At 39.1% G+C, this 20,992-nt stretch overlaps 1 protein-coding gene across 7 annotated transcripts in view; it reads right to left on the reverse strand.

Annotated features, from left to right (window-relative positions):
• Positions 1-20,992, reverse strand: part of DCLK1 (doublecortin like kinase 1) — a 755,703-nt gene that overhangs the window by 413,137 nt on the left and 321,574 nt on the right. For all 7 annotated transcript variants that reach the window (XM_029602700.1, XM_029602699.1, XM_029602702.1 and 4 more), the window contains one exon: positions 18,810-18,909. In XM_029602700.1, coding sequence (XP_029458560.1) covers positions 18,810-18,909 — 100 coding nt within the window. The remainder of the gene's footprint in view (positions 1-18,809; positions 18,910-20,992) is intronic.

A 20,992-nucleotide genomic window follows, 5' to 3' on the forward strand; every position in this document is an offset into this window, starting at 1 on the left:
GAACAAGGGCATGATCGGGGCAGAGTTGACCAGAAATTTCGCTTCCCTATTTGTAAGCATTTTACAGTCAGAGGCTTCTTGAACAAGCTCTTTAATAATTTTTAATAAGTCTGGTGTCGGGTCTTCTACAAGTAGTTTATAAAAGGAGGTGTCGCTAAGTTGACGCAACACCTCCGCTTCATAGTCTGCCTTGCCCCACACAACGATCCCTCCACCCTTATCAGCCGGTTTAATGACAATGGAGGAATCTTTAGACAAACCCTTAATTGCTGTAGCCTCTTCTTGGGATAGGTTATACTGTATAAATTGTTTCTTAGTAGCTAACAGCTGAGCATCTTTATTTACAAGACGTTCAAAAGCCCCCAATAAAGGATTGATAGGGCCCGGAGGGGTCCATCTAGATTTTTTCGAGATGACTGAATTGTCTACAGTGGATGGAGAATCAGTAAAAAACAATTTTAATTTCAAAATACGAAAAAATCGATAGAGGTGCACCTGTAAATCAAACAGATCACAACGAGTAGTTGGTACAAATGATAAACCTTTCTGTAAGGAACTCTTTTCAACATCAGACAAAGCACGGGTAGAGAGATTAAACACAGTCTCTGAACTTACTGCCATGCCTCTGGAAGGCGTGAAGGGGGACGCGGTGTCCGTGGCATTTTCTGTCCCGGTAGAGTTGTGCCTGTGCGGGATCGTGTAATTCGTGTGTCCCTGGGGGGTTGACCGGAGTCTAAAAAAGACGCCGCTATCGAGGAATACCGTGAAGAAGCCGAGGTGTAAGGTTGTATATTGTCCGGTGGTCCTTGTGTGGAAGCTGGAGCATTGGGGGGGAAAGAGGTTCCGCGGGTCTTGCGTCCTTGTCCACGGCCCCGGGGGATTTGCTCGCTGCCAGATTCTTCCGAAGATGATGAGGAGGAGGAGCCCTGCGCAAAGGTAACCTTTCTTTGTGGCTTCTTGATCATCCATTTGTATACATAGCCAATGTATACAAATTACACGATCCCGCACAGGCACAACTCTACCGGGACAGAAAATGCCACGGACACCGCGTCCCCCTTCACGCCTTCCAGAGGCATGGCAGTAAGTTCAGAGACTGTGTTTAATCTCTCTACCCGTGCTTTGTCTGATGTTGAAAAGAGTTCCTTACAGAAAGGTTTATCATTTGTACCAACTACTCGTTGTGATCTGTTTGATTTACAGGTGCACCTCTATCGATTTTTTCGTATTTTGAAATTAAAATTGTTTTTTACTGATTCTCCATCCACTGTAGACAATTCAGTCATCTCGAAAAAATCTAGATGGACCCCTCCGGGCCCTATCAATCCTTTATTGGGGGCTTTTGAACGTCTTGTAAATAAAGATGCTCAGCTGTTAGCTACTAAGAAACAATTTATACAGTATAACCTATCCCAAGAAGAGGCTACAGCAATTAAGGGTTTGTCTAAAGATTCCTCCATTGTCATTAAACCGGCTGATAAGGGTGGAGGGATCGTTGTGTGGGGCAAGGCAGACTATGAAGCGGAGGTGTTGCGTCAACTTAGCGACACCTCCTTTTATAAACTACTTGTAGAAGACCCGACACCAGACTTATTAAAAATTATTAAAGAGCTTGTTCAAGAAGCCTCTGACTGTAAAATGCTTACAAATAGGGAAGCGAAATTTCTGGTCAACTCTGCCCCGATCATGCCCTTGTTCTACCTTCTGCCCAAAATTCATAAAACACTGGTTTCCCCCCCAGGTCGACCCATAGTTTCAGGAATCAATTCCCTATTAGAGCCACTATCACAGTTTATCGACATTTTTTTAAAACCATTCGTTGCCAAGATCAGATCCTATGTGAGAGACACTGCACACCTTATTACAAAATTGTCAAACTCAACTGTCCCTCCGGTTGGTTTTTTCTTTGTTACCCTTGATGTCATCTCACTATATTCCAACATTCCTCAGTTAGAAGCACTTCAGCTTATTGAAACCATTTTGGATCAATGCCCGGCCCCTCACCGGCTGACTACTTATTTTTTGGTACAATTAGCCACTCTTGCCCTTACAAAAATTTTTTTTATGTTTGATCAGAAATACTATCAACAGATCAAAGGGACGGCAATGGGGGCCACGATGGCCCCCTCGCTTGCCTGTCTATATATGGATCAGTATGAGTCCTCACTGGTGTATCCTTCTGAATGGTTTTCCTTTGTTGATTTATGGCTACGGTACATCAACGATATTTTGATCATCTGGAAAGGGACAGACATCCAATTTTTTATGTTCTACGACTGGTTAAATTCTCTCAACCCACACATTCAATTCAATTTCTGTATTCATCCCGAAAAAATTGCATTTCTTGATATTATCATTTCCGTAGAAGAGGATCAATATGTAACCACACTGTTTAGAAAGGGAACTGACAGGAATACATTACTGGCATATTCTAGCTGTCACCCTAAACCCTTGAAGGATAACATTCCTACGGGACAATTTTTAAGACTGAAGCGCTTGTGCTCATCCCGTCCTGATTTTTTGGAACAATCTAAGCTGATGTCTCAGCGGTTTCTGGATAGAGGATATCCTCCCCGCGTGGTGAAAAAGGCTTTTAAAAGAGCCTTGTACACCAATCGCGACTGGTTGTTTCTTCCCTCTGTGGCTGATGAGAATCAGTGCTTCAATTGTATTTTACCTTTTTCTACCGCTAGCAAAGCTATTGCAGCAATGATTCGCAGACATTGGGAAAATTTGTCCTTATCCTCGCTTTTTCAGGGACCGCTGCGGTTTACATTCCGGCGAGGGAACAATCTCCGGGACCAGCTAGTACATGCCAGTTTCAATAGACAAATAATGGAGAGCAGGGAGGGTCAACATGGCCCGTGTGGCCACTGTTCTATGTGTAGCCACACTGCCCTGTCAGACTCCTTTATTCATCCGGACACTGGGCTTCGGTTTAAATTACGAAACAGATCGGACTGTACCACCCGGGGTGTGGTATATGCTGTACAGTGCCCCTGCCCCTTACTATACGTGGGCAAGACCTCGAGGATGGTCAAGACTCGTATTATAGAACATTGTTCAAATATCCGTCTACTCAGGATGGACGAACCCCTTGTCACACACTGGGTCCAACATCATCACTGTATTGCTGATTTAAGATTTTCAGTTTTGGAGGTTGTGACACCCCCGTTCCGGGGAGGGGACTACTCTGAAATCCTGGGTAGACGGGAACAAAAATGGATCTTTAAACTGTCTTCTGTCCATCCAAAAGGTCTAAACAAAGATATTGAATGGTTTCTGTTTAGCTGAATTGTCTACAGTGGGGGCGTGGTTTTACTCTGATTTGTGACTCTATCGCGATCTTGTGATTCTATCGCGATATTTCCTGTCCTTGGCGCCAAACTGCTTCTTTAAATGGGTTACCTATTGTACGAGCCGATGCGCTCCAGGATGAACACATAAGGTATGTTTTTGTGTATTCTGTGTAAGTTTGAATGGCCATATTCATAAGGTCCATCGTTTACTGTTTTTTGTATGTTGTAGATGAAATTAATTCCGTGGGTCCCTCCCGATGCAGCGACCGCGAAACGCGGACCGTGTCGGGGGACTCTTGCATTTGTATTCTTGAAGGTACATGGAGTTGCCATGAAGAATAGTTTACACTTCGGTTCAATAAAAAATATATTATAAAGTTATTGATGGACTTTGTTATTGTTTCTTGCACGCTGGACTTGTAGATTTCAATTACCCCAATACTGACTGGGTAAGTAAAACATCAGGGCATGCTAGAGAGATAAAGTTCCTGGATGGAATAAATGACAGTTTTATGGAACAATTGATTCAGGAACCAATCAGAGAGGGAGCAATTTTAGATCTAATTCCCAGTGGAGCACAGAATTTAGTGAGAGAGGTAACAGTAGTGGGGCCGCTTGGCAATAGTGATCATAATATGATAAAATTTGAATTAATGATTGGAAGGGGGACAGTAAGTAAATCCATGGCTCTAGCGCTAAACTTTCAAAAGGGAAACTTTGATAAAAAGAGAAAAATAGTTAGAAAAAAACTGAAAGGTGCAACTACAAAGGCAAAAAGTGTGCCACAGGCATGGACATGATTAAAAAATACCATCCTGTCTCCAAGATGGCGACCTGAAAGGTTATGCTGTGAAGAGCTCCGAACTTTTTCTAAAAGTAACCGTTTCTGATGCCACATACCAAGCGCAAAGCCCGGGTCTGGTGTGGAGAAAGTGCCTCCACACAGGTGGAGACAACACAGCCCAGGATTGGGAGTTTTTTCGCAGCGGTGCCCCCACTTATGCCGGGAGAACGGGTCGCTGGGGAGCAGGTTGTGGAGCGAGAGTTTGCCTCCCTGACCGAGACATCATTGAGCCCCGGATCACCAGCGAGACCGGCACCCCCAGGCCGAGACGACGATGGAAGAAGAGAAATTGCTAGCCCAATGGAGGGAATCCGGAGAGAGGTGGAAGCAGGTGAACGAGGAGTAACATTGCAAGGACTTACCGAGCAGGAGCCAGAAGCCAAGGCAGACCCCTCCCGAGGAGGGGGAGAAGGGTTGGAAATGGCAGCAAGGCTGGAATCCTCGAGCCTTAGAGAGGGCGTCGGTCTAGCAGCAGTAATGGGAAGCGGGGTAGACCAGGAGGTATCAAAGAAAGGACATTTGTCAATGAAAGCACCTGAAATAACTCTGTCCTCAATTTGGAACGCTCTCCAGTGTTTAGAGAAAGCCATTTTGGGCTTAACAAAGGAAGTCTTGGAAATTAAACAACAAGTTCAGCACAATGCTACAGAAATTGTAATGCAAAATAATAAAATTGAAAAGTTAGAAACTTGTGTCATTGAAATAGAAAACATTCAATCGTCCATAATCCTGAATGACGATATGGTAAACAGGAGGTTAGAAAAGATTGAGAACAATCTTAGGGCACACAACTTAAGATTCCTTAATTTTCCTGTCTTAAGAAACATTGCCCCGTTGGATTTATTTAAGTTGTATGTCTCGCAAGTATTGAAACTTCCGGAAGAAATCAAACCGGTAATAAAAAAGGAGTATTATCTACATTCAACTGAAGATAATCAAAATAATACCGGAGATCAAGTTTTTTACCAGATCTGCCAACATTATTGGAATCGTCACAGGAAATGGTAGTTTCGCAACGCAGACCATTATTAGTTACATTCGTATTTCTTATGGACAAAAATAATATTTTTAAACAGTATTTTAGAAATAGCTAAGTACCGTATCAAGATCTAGTTAAGCAGACTCAATTAAGAAGGAAAGAGTTCCTTAATATGAAGGAGGAAGTTGTACAGAAGGGGACCACCTTCAAGTTACAATTTCCCTGCAAATGTTGTGTCTTTTTTCAGGATCAGAGATATGTGTTTTTTGTTCCTACACAACTTAGATCCTTTCTGGATACTCACCCAAATCCCATATAATACTGCTGTTTGGAATGTAATGTTAAATTAGTGAAGGGCCTGTTCAAACCGCCAGATAAACCTGTAAATTTATATTTGAAATTTTTTTGCTCTTAGTATCTGCTCTCCCTCATATTTCTTCTATTTTACTTATAATACAGAAATATGTTGAGTATTGGTGCATTTTCACCTTATAAATATTACTTTTATGTATTTAAGAGATTTCTTTAACAAGTGGATGCTTGTAATTCTGTTAAATGTATAAATAAAAAATTAAAAAAAAATACCATCCTAGAAGCACAGTCCAGATGTACTCCATGCATTAAGAAAGGTGGAAGGCAGGTAAAATGATGACCGGCATAGTTAAAAGGTGAAGTGAAAGAGGCTATTTTAGCTAAAAGATCTCTATTCAAAAATTGGAAGAAGGATCCATCATAAAAAATAGAATAAAGCATAAGCATTGGCAAGTTAAAGGTAAGACGTTAATAAGACAGGCTAAGAGAGAATTTGAAAAAAAGTTGGCCATAGAGGCAAAAACTCACAATAAAAACTTTAAAAAATATATCCGAAGCATAAAGCCTGTGAGGGAGTCAGTTGGATCATTGGATGATCAAGGGGTTAAAGGGGCAATTAGAGAAGATAATGCCATTGTGGAAAGATTAAACAATTTCTTTACTTCGGTGTTTACTGAAGAGGATGTTGGAGAGATACCTGTTCCAGAGAAGGTTTTCATGGGTGATGATTTAGATCAACTGAACCAAATCACGATGAACCTGGAAGATGTAGTAGGCTTGATTGACAAACTAAAGAGTATTAAATCACCTGAACCAGATGGTATACACCCCAGGGTTCTGAAAGAACTAAAAAATGAAATTTTAAACCTATTTCAATTAATTTGTAACTTATCATTAAAATCATCCAATGTATCTGAAGACTGGAAGATGGCCAATGTAACCCCTATATTTTAAAAGGGATCCAGTGGTGATCCAAGAAACTATAGACCAGTAAGCCTGACATCAATGCAGAGAAAAATCATGGAAACTGTTATAAAGAATAAAATCACAAAACATTTACTTAGACATGGTTTGATGGGACTCAGCCAACATGGATTTACCCAAGGAAAGTCTTGCCTCACAAATCTCATATATTTCTTTGAAGGGGTGAATAAACATGTGGACAAAGGTGAACCGGTAGATGTGGTGTATTTGGATTTTCAGAAGGCATTCTCGCATGAGAGGCTTCTAAGAAAACTAAAAAGTCATGGGATAGGAGGCAATGTTCTTTTATGGATTGCAAGCTGGTTAAAAGACAAGAAAGAGAGAGTAGGATTAAATGGTCAGTTTTCACACTAGAAAAAGATAAACAGTGAATTGCCTCAGGGATCTGTACTTGGACCGGTGCTTTTTAATATATTTATCAATGATCTGGAAAGGGGTAAAATGAGTGAGGTGATCAAATTTGCAGATGACACAAAATTATGCAGAGTAATTAAATCTCAAGTGGATTGTGATGAATTGCAGGAGGACCTTGTGAGACTAGAAGATTGGGCTTCTAAATGGCAGATGAAAATGAATGTGTACAAGTGCAAAGTGATGCATATAGGGAAAATTAACCCTTGCTGTATTACACAATGTTAAGTTCTATCTTAAGTGCTACCACCACGGAAAGGCATCATAGTGGATAATACATTGAAATCATCGGCTCAGTGTGCTGTGGTGATCAAAAAAGCAAACAGAATGTTAGGAATTATTAGGAAGGGAATGGCAGATAAAACGGATGATGTCATAATGCCTCTGTATCACTCCATGTTAAGATAATACCTTGAATACTGTGTGCAATTCTGGTCACATCTCAAAAAGGATATAGCTGTAATGGAGAAGGTGTAGAGAAGGGCGACCAAAATGATAAAAGAGGCATGGAACAGCTGCCCTATGAGGAAAGGCTAAAGAAGTTAGGGCTGTTCAGTTTGGAGAAGAGTCAACTATGGGGGGATATGATAGAAGTCTACAAAATCATGAAAGGTCTTTAACAAGTTAATGTAAATTGGTTATTCACTCTCTCAGATAATAGGAGGACCAGGGGGCACTCCATGATGTTAGCAGGTAGCTCATTTAAAATAAATCGAAGAAAATTCTTTTTCACTCAGTGCATAGTTAAGCTCTGGAATTCATTTCCAAAGGTTGTGGTTACAGCAATTAGTGTAACTAGGTTTAAAAAAGGTTTGGATAAGTTCCTAGAGGAAAAATCCATAAACTGCTATTAGGATAATTAATAAGCAATAGCAGCTTGTGATTTATCTAATAACAACTAAATAACAACAAATACCTACAGCTGAAAGTCACCTAGAAAAAGCAATATGTTACCTTATTGTTTTATCAAACATCACATAAGGACATGAAAAAGCATAATCTGCTCATTAATTGTAATTATTTAAATACTTCATAAATGTTCTTTTGAAATTGATATGATTTATTACATATACATCTTATCATAAATCATCATATGCCATAAAATTATTACATTAAGATGTTACACATAACTTGTTATTTTTTTAATTATTTTGTAATTGTCTGCTATTTCTTAACATAGTGTGGATACCCATAACAATTCCCAAAAAACATTTATCATAAATACCATAATACACTATCCCATAAAATGCACTACTCATTCACTCACATCAACCATACTATTATTAAAATACCCCCCATATTGCACATTTCCCAAATACCTATTTTACATATAGAATGATTACAATATACAATAAATGAGACAGTGATCCCTATTATAATATTAATAGACATATGCAATATCTATATTTCCTATTGATATAAATCTTTGGTACTTCAACATTCGTTGATGATCCCCACGTGTTCAATATGTATTGTATTCTCAATCCCGACAAGGACCCTGTTTCGCAATTAAGCTTCCTCAGGGGTTGTATTTTACCACGATTTTCTCTGACCCACTCCCTTTCTCATGGGAGCTCAATTCTCTTTCTCATGGGAGCTCAATTCTCCAATATATGTTCCATTCACTCGTCGGTACCCACACTACCTATAATGCAAATTATCAATGACTATACCATGAAAATTATTGAACATAAGAAATTATTGTAACTCTACCAGTCTCATATATTGACAATAAATGTATCCTAATAATATCCTAAACCATATACTCACACGTGTATATAATTTTCTGGAAACAGCAAGAATTATTATTTTCACGATTATTTTCAACGGAGGACACCACAAAATCTCCAGACTCCTCCGTAGAACGGGCTAAACCAGCCTCATATATGCTGTTCTTCTAAACCAAAAGAATAAAAAATATACAAATAACCCTAAGACATGACACAATATTTATAATTCAATTATCAAAACTACATATCCGACACGAACATCTACATACCACGACTTAATGCCTGCATAGTTCAAGATCTCTTCATATTGTCGTAACTCCGCGTCTCTTCATGGATCAACACCACCTCATACCGCCGCTATACAACGGTTCACAAATCGGAAACTCTCCAATCATTTCCGCTTTTTTAAATCCCCTACCTACAAGACCAAGCTGTCAATCAACAACGTGAGCAAGCTAACATATATTTGTGGGACCTCTCTTCTCAGGGTCATGGTATATTTACCAGACTCTATCTCATGGTTCTGGGTCCATTTTACTTTATATTTTTTTGTTATTTGTTTGTCATTTTTCACCAATCACCATTTTTTTGAATTAAATCTTTCTTTCTTTTTTCAAAACCAATGAACATAGTCACTTTTCAAAAGTCACTGAACTCAACATCAAAAGTACTTATCTGCACAACCCAGCACGATCGCGTTTCGGACCACATCCCTTAGGGTCCTGCTTCAGGGGACTAAGATTTTCATCATTTTTCTGTGACAAAATAACCAACAGGAAAAGTTCAATTGCTGCATTCAGTCATGTACGTTCTTATATCCGCGATCCCGGCGTTGGAATCGCCGTTCTTTGAAACATGGCTCCTACCGGATAGCTTTTAAAGAGCTAAATACGGAAGTCCCTCCCCTCTCTTAATTCCTGATAGGCAGATCCACTGTCGCCACCTAGGTCGGATTCATGCATGAATTCCCCTCAGTGCAGTTCTCCATTACGTCGTCTTTCATTTGCGTCCATTTTTTTGAGAGAACGTAACTTTCCACTGCTTAGCGTAGTCTTCAACCAGGTCGGATTTTTGCATGAATTGTCCTCAACACAGTTCTCAATCACGTCATCCTTCAATTGCGTCTACTTTTTTAGAGGAACGTAACTCTACGTTGCCGACGTGCTCCTAAATCAGGTCGGAATAATAACTCGGTCTTCTGCAGTTCAATTCTCCATCAAGTCATCTTTCATTTACGTCTCTTTCATTTTGCTACTCTAATTTTAAGAGATTTTATCTCTCCCCTATTAAGTTCAACTCGGACTACGGCAATGGTAATTTTTGGTAATTTTTGATAGGCTTCTATCCCCACAGGTCCTCGCAGATCCTGAACAACCCAATATATTGGTTTCTTCTCACGACTATCCTCAAATTAACGAATACCAATTTATTTTCTCATTCAGACCTCCAGGATCCATTGTGTTTAGGGTATAAATCCAATGATGTTCCCGTTTATTAAGATGATATTGAATGTCCCCTCCTCTACTACTTGGTCGTATTTTTTCTATGATTAGCCACCGTAAATCAGTAAACACATGTTTATATGACACACAATGTTGTACTAAAGGGGCTGCCATTTTCGATATCTTCAAACAGTTTCTGTGTTCGATCAAACGGGTACGAATTTTTCTTTTAGTTCTCCCCACATAACTTAATCGACACGGACATTGTATGACATAAATGACGCTCTCAGAGTCACAAGATGTCATGGATCTAAGTTTTACCCGATAATTTGAATGTGGCTCCTGCCATTCTTCGCCAGACCACGAGAGAGAGCACATTTCACAATGACCACATGGGTAATGACCCCCATTTGTCAAATTCCCTGTCATCGACTGAAAGGTGGAATGTACCACCATATCTCTTAGATTTTGTCCTCTAAAGAACGCAAATCTTGGACCTGTTTGAAAAATGGTATGTAAAGCCAACACTTGCCAATGATTTCGAATCACATTGATTACTGACTGAACTTGACCAGAGTATCTTAAGGTACAGGTGAGATGTTTAGAGAATGGGCGTTGTTGATAGTCCAAGAGCAATTCTCTATTTGCAAATAGAGCCCGTTTGAAGGCTTTCTTAATAACTGATTTTGGATAGCCCTTTTGGCAAAATCTATCCACTAGCTCGGTTGCTTGGGTCCGAAATTCTACTTCAGTAGAGCATAATCGACGCAATCAAAGAAATTGTGAAATAGGTAACCCATCTTTGAGGCGGGACGAATGAACGCTGGAATATCGTAAATAATTATTCCGATCTGTCTTCTTTCGATACCGTACTGACAACATATATTTTTGGAAAAATAAAAAAGAATCAGTAAAGCCACCACATGTAACGTTTCAAGACAGCTCTGAAGATTCCAACAGTAGTGATAGCGACAGTAGGAAAAAACAATATGCAAATTATCAACATACACAGCCTTTTTTAGGACAACAAAGAGGGGCATATCGGGCCCGTTCATACAGAGGCAAAACAGGTCCCAAAAATTCAAATTGGGAGGGGCCAACTACGAGATCTCAAGGGTCCAAAAATCAACCACAGCAGAATGCTCCGTAGCTTCAAAGGAGTTTTCTTCAGTCATTAATTTATCGCATATGACATTGTCTGAAGAAGCAATTGGAGCTTTAGATAAAGGATTATCATATGTCCCCCATTGTAAATATGATTCTTTTCAAACTCGGATAGATCTACACAGATTTTTCAGACGGTTACAACTGGATTTATTTTTTTCAGATAAAGATACAGTCGATGGGTCTATTATTACACCTCGATCCACTTGGCTACCTCCTGGACCAGTGGATCCAGCAATATCTACATTCATACAGTTAGTATTGAAAGATCTTACTGTGTTAGAAGAGCAAGATCAGTTTAAGAGAAATCAATTTGCTACTGATTGGTCATTGTTACAATATCAAGCCCTTAAACAGCTGTCTGACAATAAAGAGATTACTGTAAAGCCAGCCGATAAAGGAGGGGCTATTATTATACAAAACACTCAAGACTATGTTGCTGAAATTCAACGCCAGTTGAGTGATGAGACATATTATCTTCCTTTAGAAGAAAATCCCACCTCAGCCCTTCAAGAACAAATTGAATCGTTAGTTGATCATGGTGTGAAAAGAGGTTTTGTGACATTGAGAGAAGCCAGAGCATTAAAAATAAAACATCCAATTGACCCTGTACTATATACCTTGCCCAAAGTACATAAAGATTTGGAACATCCCCCGGGACGCCCTATAGTGGCAGGTAGAGGATCTGTGTTGGAGCCGCTATCTACTTTTTTGGACTTCTTCTTAAAACCATTTGTCAAAGACACTCGCTCGTTTATTCAGGATACTTCACATATGCTGCGAATACTACAGGATGCTACAGATCTTCCCAATGAATATTGGTAGTCACGTTGGATATTTCAGCATTATATACAAGTATCCCGCAGCAAGAGGCATTTACATTGATGGAACAGTTTTTTCACAAACGTCAGCGACCGCATAGAGTTCCGTCATCATTTTTATCTGAATGTTTGCGGTTGGTACTGTTCAAAAAATTTTTTCAATTTGATGGGCAGTTTTTCTTACAAGTAAGAGGAGTGGCAATGGGTGCTACAGTCGCACCTGATATTGCGAATCTCTACGTTACACAATTCGAGGAGCGTTATTTATATTCCTCTCAATGGTTTACAAAAATGTTATCGTACAAACGTTATATTGACGATATCTTTTTCATTTGGTTGTCATCACTGGAAGATCTCAAATTGTTTTTGGCTTGGTTCAATTCATTAGATTCACACCTACAATTTACTGCTCAATATGAACAAACAGCGATAGCGTTTTTGGATATCTGGATTAAGCGTGAAGGTGATAAAATCAGCACTGCCTTGTATCGAAAGAAGACAGATCGGAATAATTATTTACGATATTCCAGCGTTCATCCGTCCCGCCTCAAAGATGGGTTACCTATTTCACAATTTCTTCGATTACGTTGATTATGCTCTACTGAAGTAGAATTTCGGACCCAAGCAACCGAGCTAGTGGATAGATTTTGCCAAAAGGGCTATCCAAAATCAGTTATTAAGAAAGCCTTCAAACGGGCTCTATTTGAAAATAGAGAATTGCTCTTGGACTATCAACAACGCCCATTCTCTAAACATCTCACCTGTACCTTAAGATACTCTGGTCAAGTTCAGTCAGTAATCAATGTGATTCGAAATCATTGGCAAGTGTTGGCTTTACATACCATTTTTCAAACAGGTCCAAGATTTGCGTTCTTTAGAGGACAAAATCTAAGAGATATGGTGGTACATTCCACCTTTCAGTCGATGACAGGGAATTTGACAAATGGGGGTCATTACCCATGTGGTCATTGTGAAATGTGCTCTCTCTCGTGGTCTGGCGAAGAATGGCAGGAGCCACATTCAAATTTTCGGGTAAAACTTAGATCCATGACATCTTGTGCCTCTGAGGGCGTCATTTATGTCATACAATGTCCGTGTCGATTAAGTTATGTGGGGAGAACTAAAAGAAAAATTCGTACCTGTTTGATCGAACACAGAAGCTGTTTGAAAACATCGAAAATGGCAGCCCCTTTAGTACAACATTGTGTGTCATATAAACATGTGTTTACTGATTTACGGTGGCTAATCATAGAAAAAATACGACCAAGTAGTAGAGGAGGGGACATTCAATATCATCTTAATAAACGGGAACATCATTGGATTTATACCCTAAACACAATGGATCCTGGAGGTCTGAATGAGAAAATAAATTGGTATTCGTTAATTTGAGGATAGTCGTGAGAAGAAACCAATATATTAGGTTGTTCAGGATCTGCGAGGACCTGTGGGGATAGAAGCCTATCAAAATTACCAAAAATTACCATTGCCGTAGTCCGAGTTGAACTTAATAGGGGAGAGATAAAATCTCTTAAAATTAGAGTAGCAAAATGAAAGAGACGTAAATGAAAGATGACGTGATGGAGAACTGAACTGCGGAAGACCGAGTTATTATTCCGACCTGATTTAGGAGCACGTCGGCAACGTAGAGTTATGTTCCTCTAAAAAAGTAGACGCAATTGAAGGATGACGTGATTGAGAACTGTGTTGAGGACAATTCATGCAAAAATCCGACCTGGTTGAAGACTACGCTGAGCAGTGGAAAGTTACGTTCTCTCAAAAAAATGGACGCAAATGAAAGACGACGTAATGGAGAACTGCACTGAGGGGAATTCATGCATGAATCCGACCTAGGTGGCGACAGTGGATCGGCCTATCAGGAATTAAGAGAGGGGAGGGACTTCCGTATTTAGCTCTTTAAAAGCTATCCGGTAGGAGCCATGTTTCAAAGAACGGCGATTCCAACGCCGGGATCGCGGATATAAGAACGTACATGACTGAATGCAGCAATTGAACTTTTCCTGTTGGTTATTTTGTCACAGAAAAATGATGAAAATCTTAGTCCCCTGAAGCAGGACCCTAAGGGATGTGGTCCGAAACGCGATCATGTTGGGTTGTGCAGATAAGTACTTTTGATGTTGAGTTCAGTGACTTTTGAAAAGTGACTATGTTCATTGGTTTTGAAAAAAGAAAGAAAGATTTAATTCAAAAAAATGGTGATTGGTGAAAAATGACAAACAAATAACAAAAAAATATAAAGTAAAATGGACCCAGAACCATGAGATAGAGTCTGGTAAATATAACATGACCCTGAGAAGAGAGGTCCCACAAATATATGTTAGCTTGCTCTCAATAAATGTTAAGAGAAGACCAGGTGTACCGATATTTTGAAGTATTGTTTACAACTGGGGTACCCGGAATACATATGGTTAAGAGCCAATATTGTGTAATCAACAACGTGAACCATGACGCTATTCCACGGGATCAGCCCCTTCAAATGTCAATCATTATCACCTCCTTCAATTATCAGAGCCACATATCCAACGTGAATATTTACATAGCACAGCTTAATGCCTCTATAATTCAAAATCTCTTATTATAACCACTACTCAACATCTCTTCACGATATAACACCACCTCATACCAATGTTATACACGGTTCAAAATTCAAAAGCACTCTAATCGTCTCTGCTATTTAAATCCCCTGCCTTCAACTCCAAGCTGTCAATCACCAACATGAAACTATGACGCTGTTCCACATAACCCACCCCTTCCAATGTCAATCAATATCATCTCCCCATGAATATACGGCGATTTCCCACAGAAAATTTTTAAATAATATACGCTATTTACAATCTCAGACCTGGTTTATCCAAAAGCGATAACTGTATACAGACATATCTCAAAATGCCGTTGATTCAACATCTATTAATGTGCAGTACAACTGAATGCAACGCTAAAACACCTAGGTATAAAATTCTGCCCACGCAATATCCAAATTTAAACCCCAAGGGATTATGGTAGACCACTGAAAAATTAATTTTTGTTCATTTCGCCATAGCCACTTCATAATATCCCCACGGAATTCAGTGGTACATTGCATCAGAACACAAAATTTCAATTCCATAAGTGTATGTTTTAAATCAATCCAATGCTTCACTTATGGGGCCCCTTCCTTATGAATGCGTATATTGCTCTTGTGTTCTATAATATGTTGGCGAATGCCTCTGGTCGTATATCCAATGTATATGAGCTGACAAGGGCAAACAATAGCATACACAACTTGTCAGAGAAAATCGTGGTAAAATACAACCCCTGAGGAAGCTTAATTGCGAAACAGGGTCCTTGTCGGGATTGAGAATACAATACATATTGAACACGTGGGGATCATCAACGAATGTTGAAGTACCAAAGATTTATATCAATAGGAAATATAGATATTGTATATGTCTATTAATATTAATAATAGGGATCACTGTCTCATTTATTGTATATTGTAATCTTCTATATGTAAAATAGGTATTTGGGAAATGTGCAATATGGTGGGTATTTTAATAATAGTATGGTTGATGTGAGTGAATGAGTAGTGCATTTTATGGGATAGTGTATTATGGTATTTATGATAAATGTTTTTTGGGAATTGTTATGGGTATCCACACTATGTTAAGAAATAGCAGACAATTACAAAATAATTTAAAAAATAACAAATTATGTGTAACATCTTAATGTAATAATTTTATGGCATATGATGATTTATGATAAGATGTATATGTAATAAATCATATCAATTTCAAAAGAACATTTATGAAGTATTTAAATAATTACAATTAATGAGCAGATTATGCTTTTTCATGTCCTTATGTGATGTTTGATATTTATTGAGTTAAGGACTGTTACATCACCCTTGTTGTTGTTACCTTATTGTTTTAATCATAATTAAATTTTAAATCAAAACAGTTTCACATATGATTACCACGGAATCATATCAACAGAATCCCCAACACACTTCTCATTTAGAGTATATTTTAATCTATGTAACCGTAAATTATTGGCACCCCATGGATAACTTAGAAACCAAACCTATTTTGTGCCTACATGTAAACCATTGTGATGGTGCATCACTAAACGACGGTATAGAAAAGTTTTTAAATAAATAAATAAATAATGTTTGGGTACTTGCCAGGTACTTGTGACTTGATTGGCTATTGTTGGAAAAGAATAGTGGGCTTGATGGACCCTTGGGTCTGACCCAGTGTGGCAGCATATCTTATGTTCTATGTTCTTATAGGGTAGAAAGACTTAATTGGTGTCCGGTCCATGTGGTTAAATCCAGCATATGCTACTATCTGATTATTATCTACCATCATATTATATGAGGTCAATAGTCAAAGGGGCTTGTCTGGCTAAGTTCAGAACTTAGCTGGACAAACTCTGAATTTTCAATATCTTGCCTCACTGAAAAGTATGCCATTCCCTGGCTAATAGTTACCCTAATAAAACTGAAGTGGTGTTGAGGTGTTCCAGAGGTAGGGTTTAACTTTAGCTGATTAGTGCTGATATATTCATTCAATGCTATTTGAATAACGTTATCTGAGTAAATGTTGTCCTAAAGGTATCCGGATAACTTTATCTGGGTAACTTTGACTTTAGCCACGTATATTCAATGGAATGCATACCTGGGTATGTTCCACTGACTATCTAGGTTACTTCATCCAGATAACCTTCCTGTCCCTGGCTTACTCAATATGTCACTCTATGTTTCTAGGTAAGTCTTGCAGAATAAAATGAGGGTTTTGTCACTCCCATCTCACTGGAACTTGATCAAAGGCAAATAAGGAATGTCAATGCCCAGATGGTAGCCACCAATTCTATGGTGGTATGGTCCAAGGGACCTGGTAAGACCTGTCCAGTAGTTAACAGGCAGCCTCTCCCAGTGCCAGTCCAGTTGCTTAGGGTTGCATTGAGTAAGAGGGTCCTCCACATAAGAAGGGGCTATTTAGCCATTCTGAATCCCCACTATGCTTTCTGATTCTTCTGGCATCTTTATTCTCAGAGTACACCATTCTCCCTTTCAGCAGAGCACTCTCAGTACCTCTGTCTCTCTCCCACTCCTGTGGAGAAGTCTCTAGAATTATGTCAGGAATCTTAGACACCACCTACCTACTGGACAAGATCACTTCTCATCCCATTATCAGTTTGATGGGATCATACCAATTCTATGAGAGGGTAATGGACTTGTCTAGCCCTAAGGCAAATGAGCCCTAGCCTAGAAAATAAAAATGTACTGGGGGCCTATGTGCTATCAGATGTTAGCATTAATGCCCATGTTAATTGCATTATTTTATGTGTTAGCTAACCCCCATAAACTATGGTTCTTAACAGAAGTGTGTTAATGATGCCAACAGAGTTCTCAAAGGTAACATTAATGCACATGCAAATGTACAATCCAGCAATAATGCTCATGAGGATTAATGCAGCCCTCCTAATGTAGGACTTTTAACACCACCTCAGGAGATGTAATGAAGAGTTCTACATTAGGAGGGCCAATGAAGATTAGGTTTCTGGGTCCTGGTAAGAACCGCCCCCCGCCCCCACCAATGATCAGGTTTCTGTGCTCTGACACCCCCAACTCTCATCATATCCCATCCCCTGAAACAAGAATAGGGTCTCTGGGCCCTCATATACTCCACCCCAAAGTTAGAACAAAACTTCTGGGCCCTGGTACCATTCAGCTCCCATAAAATGTCTGAAGAGTATATCTAGGACAAAAAACCTGTTTCCCATAATCGAACCCTCAAAAAGTGCCTAGTGGGAGTTGTGATGCAGCTGTTGTGTCCTCACCCCCATTTTCTACAGGTGTACTTATCACCTTCTGGGAAACCACCAATTTTTTACTGCAGGAGGAAATTGTTTTCCCTCCTGTTGACCCACAGCCAAATTCAAAATGGCCTCAGCTGACTTCACGCTATACTCTGAGCTACATGGAGAGGTCCCTGCCCCCCCCCCCCCCACCCCTTCCCATAATACAACTATATTTCTCAGGATCAGTTAACATGGGCTTCAGGGAAGAAAGCAGAAAGCAGTGATTTTAAAATGGCCGGTCATTTCAAAGCTGCCGTGATCTGCATTTGATTAATTTCCTACATATTGCAGTAGAAATAGCAGATAACACAAAATACCTGCCACTTCTAATGTAGGTTAGTTCATAGTCCTCATAATGTGGCACTCACAGGAAAATACTAAAACCCAAATGGGATTTCCCATCAGTGATCACTGGTACTCTACTCAACAACATTAGTGCTACAGTACTACATCCGTATCAGAACACAGAATTGCACTACTTTTTAAACTGAAAGACTGGTAAACTAAGGGAATTCATCTGTTTTCAGAAGCGAAGTGTGCAATCAAGCAATGTAAAAAGCAATCAGCAACTACAGTATGTGTGTAAGAATAAGCTAAAATAAATGAGACTGGCTTAAAAAAAAAAAACCCAGACATGCCTGTGGTGTTCAAATATTCAGCAGTAACAATTTCCATTAAATGATTAAAACTGTTATTAATTTATTGGTTAAGAAGGCAATATAAATTAAGTGATCAATTTAATATTCTTTACTAACAGTCTGTCCTCCACCACCACTAATCATACTGAAACTGTTTCAATTAATATTACATTTCTGTATTAAAAGAAGGAACATTATTCATGGAAAAGCTCTGCTAATACTGGATCTGATGCTGCTTCTAAACTGAGAGAATCTTGCACTGATTCTGGAATGAGGTTTTGGAATGTTGCCCCAGTTTTAAACAATGATTTTTAAATCTATCTTACCACTTTCATCTAGCAAAAAATCATCTTGGTAACGGAACTTCTCTGGTCCACAAGCAATAAAAATGTCATCATCACCAAAGAAATCCTGAAGGCACATCACCTGTAAAAGATAGAACGCTATTGTCAAACACAAGATGCCCCCATAATTGCAGAAATATCAGTTTTCGCATTCCTGCTCATCTCTCAGTCTTCAAATAAATCATTCCTTTTAATGAAATCAGCAGAGTTTCTAGTCAATAGATACGGTAATTGTAAAGATAAATAAACAGATATTTTAAAGAATATTCCCACTATCTGCTGCCAGTAAGAGAAGCTTCTTATGGAGGTGGACAAAGATGAAATTGAAGAGAGGATAGTGCATGAAATATTTCAGCATCTAGTAGCAGGATATAAATAAGAAGTGGTAGTGGTAATGTGGTTAGATATTTATGCTCTTTGCTTTTAAATTTGGCAACATGTGGCAGCAATTGGAAAATGTATTTGACTTCTCCTTTTCAGATTATGTTCTTTGGCACCAATTATAAATAATGCAGTTTCTACTTTCAATGTGCAATATTTTCTGCAGTTTATTCCATAAATCTTATCTGGAAACTTAGAGGTCCATATTGAGTAAGCTAGGAAGCAGTAAAGTTATCTGGATAACGTTACCCAGTTGATTTTATTTAGATATGCAGTAGAACATAACCGGATATGTGTTCCACTATGTCCGGCTAAGTAGAAAGTTACCCATATAAAGTTATCCAGATACATTTAAGACAGCCTCTACCCAGATAACTTTATCCAGATAGCACTGCATACCAGTGTCTGTTAGGGGCTATTGTTGTGTGTGTGTGTGTGTATATGTGCGGAGGGTGTAAATGAGAATGTGTAGATGTGGGAGTGTGTGTTGAGGAGTGATGAATGTGTGTGGGTGGGATTCTGTGAAGATTATTATGTGTTTCTTAGAGAAGTGCTGAGGAGGTTGTGGTCCAAGTGTTCTGATATATCATTGAAATTCTCTTGCCAGTGTTGCTTTGCTTGTTTAAACTATATATTTTCTCTTCCTTCTTTAAATTGTACTTGTGTTTTAATAGCCTTGTAAATTTACATTATTTTTTTAATCCACTCTTTTAGTTCAATTAATCTGATCTGGCTGCATACAATCTGCTACTGGGAATTTGAACTATAGTCTTTATTTCCACCCACTCTCCCCCCATCTCCTACCTACCCCACTGCCTTTATTCATATACACGACAGTGCCCCAAATTTTGCAGTGAGTAGACTTTCTTTCCTGTAAGGATCTTCATTGACGTAAGATCATACCAATGCTTAAATCCCCCTTGTCCTCTGAAGGTTACTAGAACACTTGTGTTTGCAGAGTTCAAACAGAACTTCAATACAGCTTTGTTGTAATTGCTTGGAAATTTTCAATCCCCGAGTTAGAAAAAAATAAGAAATTAGCAGGCAGCAGTCCAGGGGCAAAATGGGGGTTATCCAGTCTTTTGAACTGAGTGCTATGTATGATTATCTTCCAGCTGGGGAGATGCTAAACGTGTTCCCCTGATGTAAAGAGATACATGGGGATTGTGTGCATAAAATTTGCATATTCACAAATATGTAGCAATTATACCCGTATATGCTGTTTTAAAAACCTTAAGAGTGTGTGCATACTTGCAGTGTTGCAAGGAATTGTTTGCGGGGGAAAAAGGGTCCGGTATGCGCCAATCTAAGGCAGGGTTCGGAAGTTTGCACACAAGTCGCTATTTGGTAAGTGGTAATACATTTCTGAAGTTGTCCATGCACTTTTACATCTGCTGCTCGACTTGCACAACTGACACCGGACTTGTGTTTTGTCTGCAGTGAGGTCTGGGTGAACTAGTGGAGGTTCAGGATAAAGTGCTGGATAGTGTAGGTGAACTGGTGAAGGTCTGAACGAACCGGCGTACAAGTAAGTATTCACGGACTCCAAAAAGGGACCTCAGCTCAGGGGTTAAAATCTGTTCATGAATGAACTGGAGAAAGGGGTCACAACTGAGGTGATCAAATTTGTAGATGGCATAAAATTATTCAAAGTTGTTATAAAACATCAGCGCATTGGGAGGAATTACAGAAAGCCCTTGTGAGACTAGGGGACTGAGCATCTAAATGGCAGATTAATGGGAACAAGTGCAAAGAAATGCACATAGGGGAAAAAAAATCCTAAT

This window comes from Rhinatrema bivittatum, chromosome 5 (assembly GCF_901001135.1).
Source record: "Rhinatrema bivittatum chromosome 5, aRhiBiv1.1, whole genome shotgun sequence".
NCBI lineage: Eukaryota > Metazoa > Chordata > Amphibia > Gymnophiona > Rhinatrematidae > Rhinatrema > Rhinatrema bivittatum.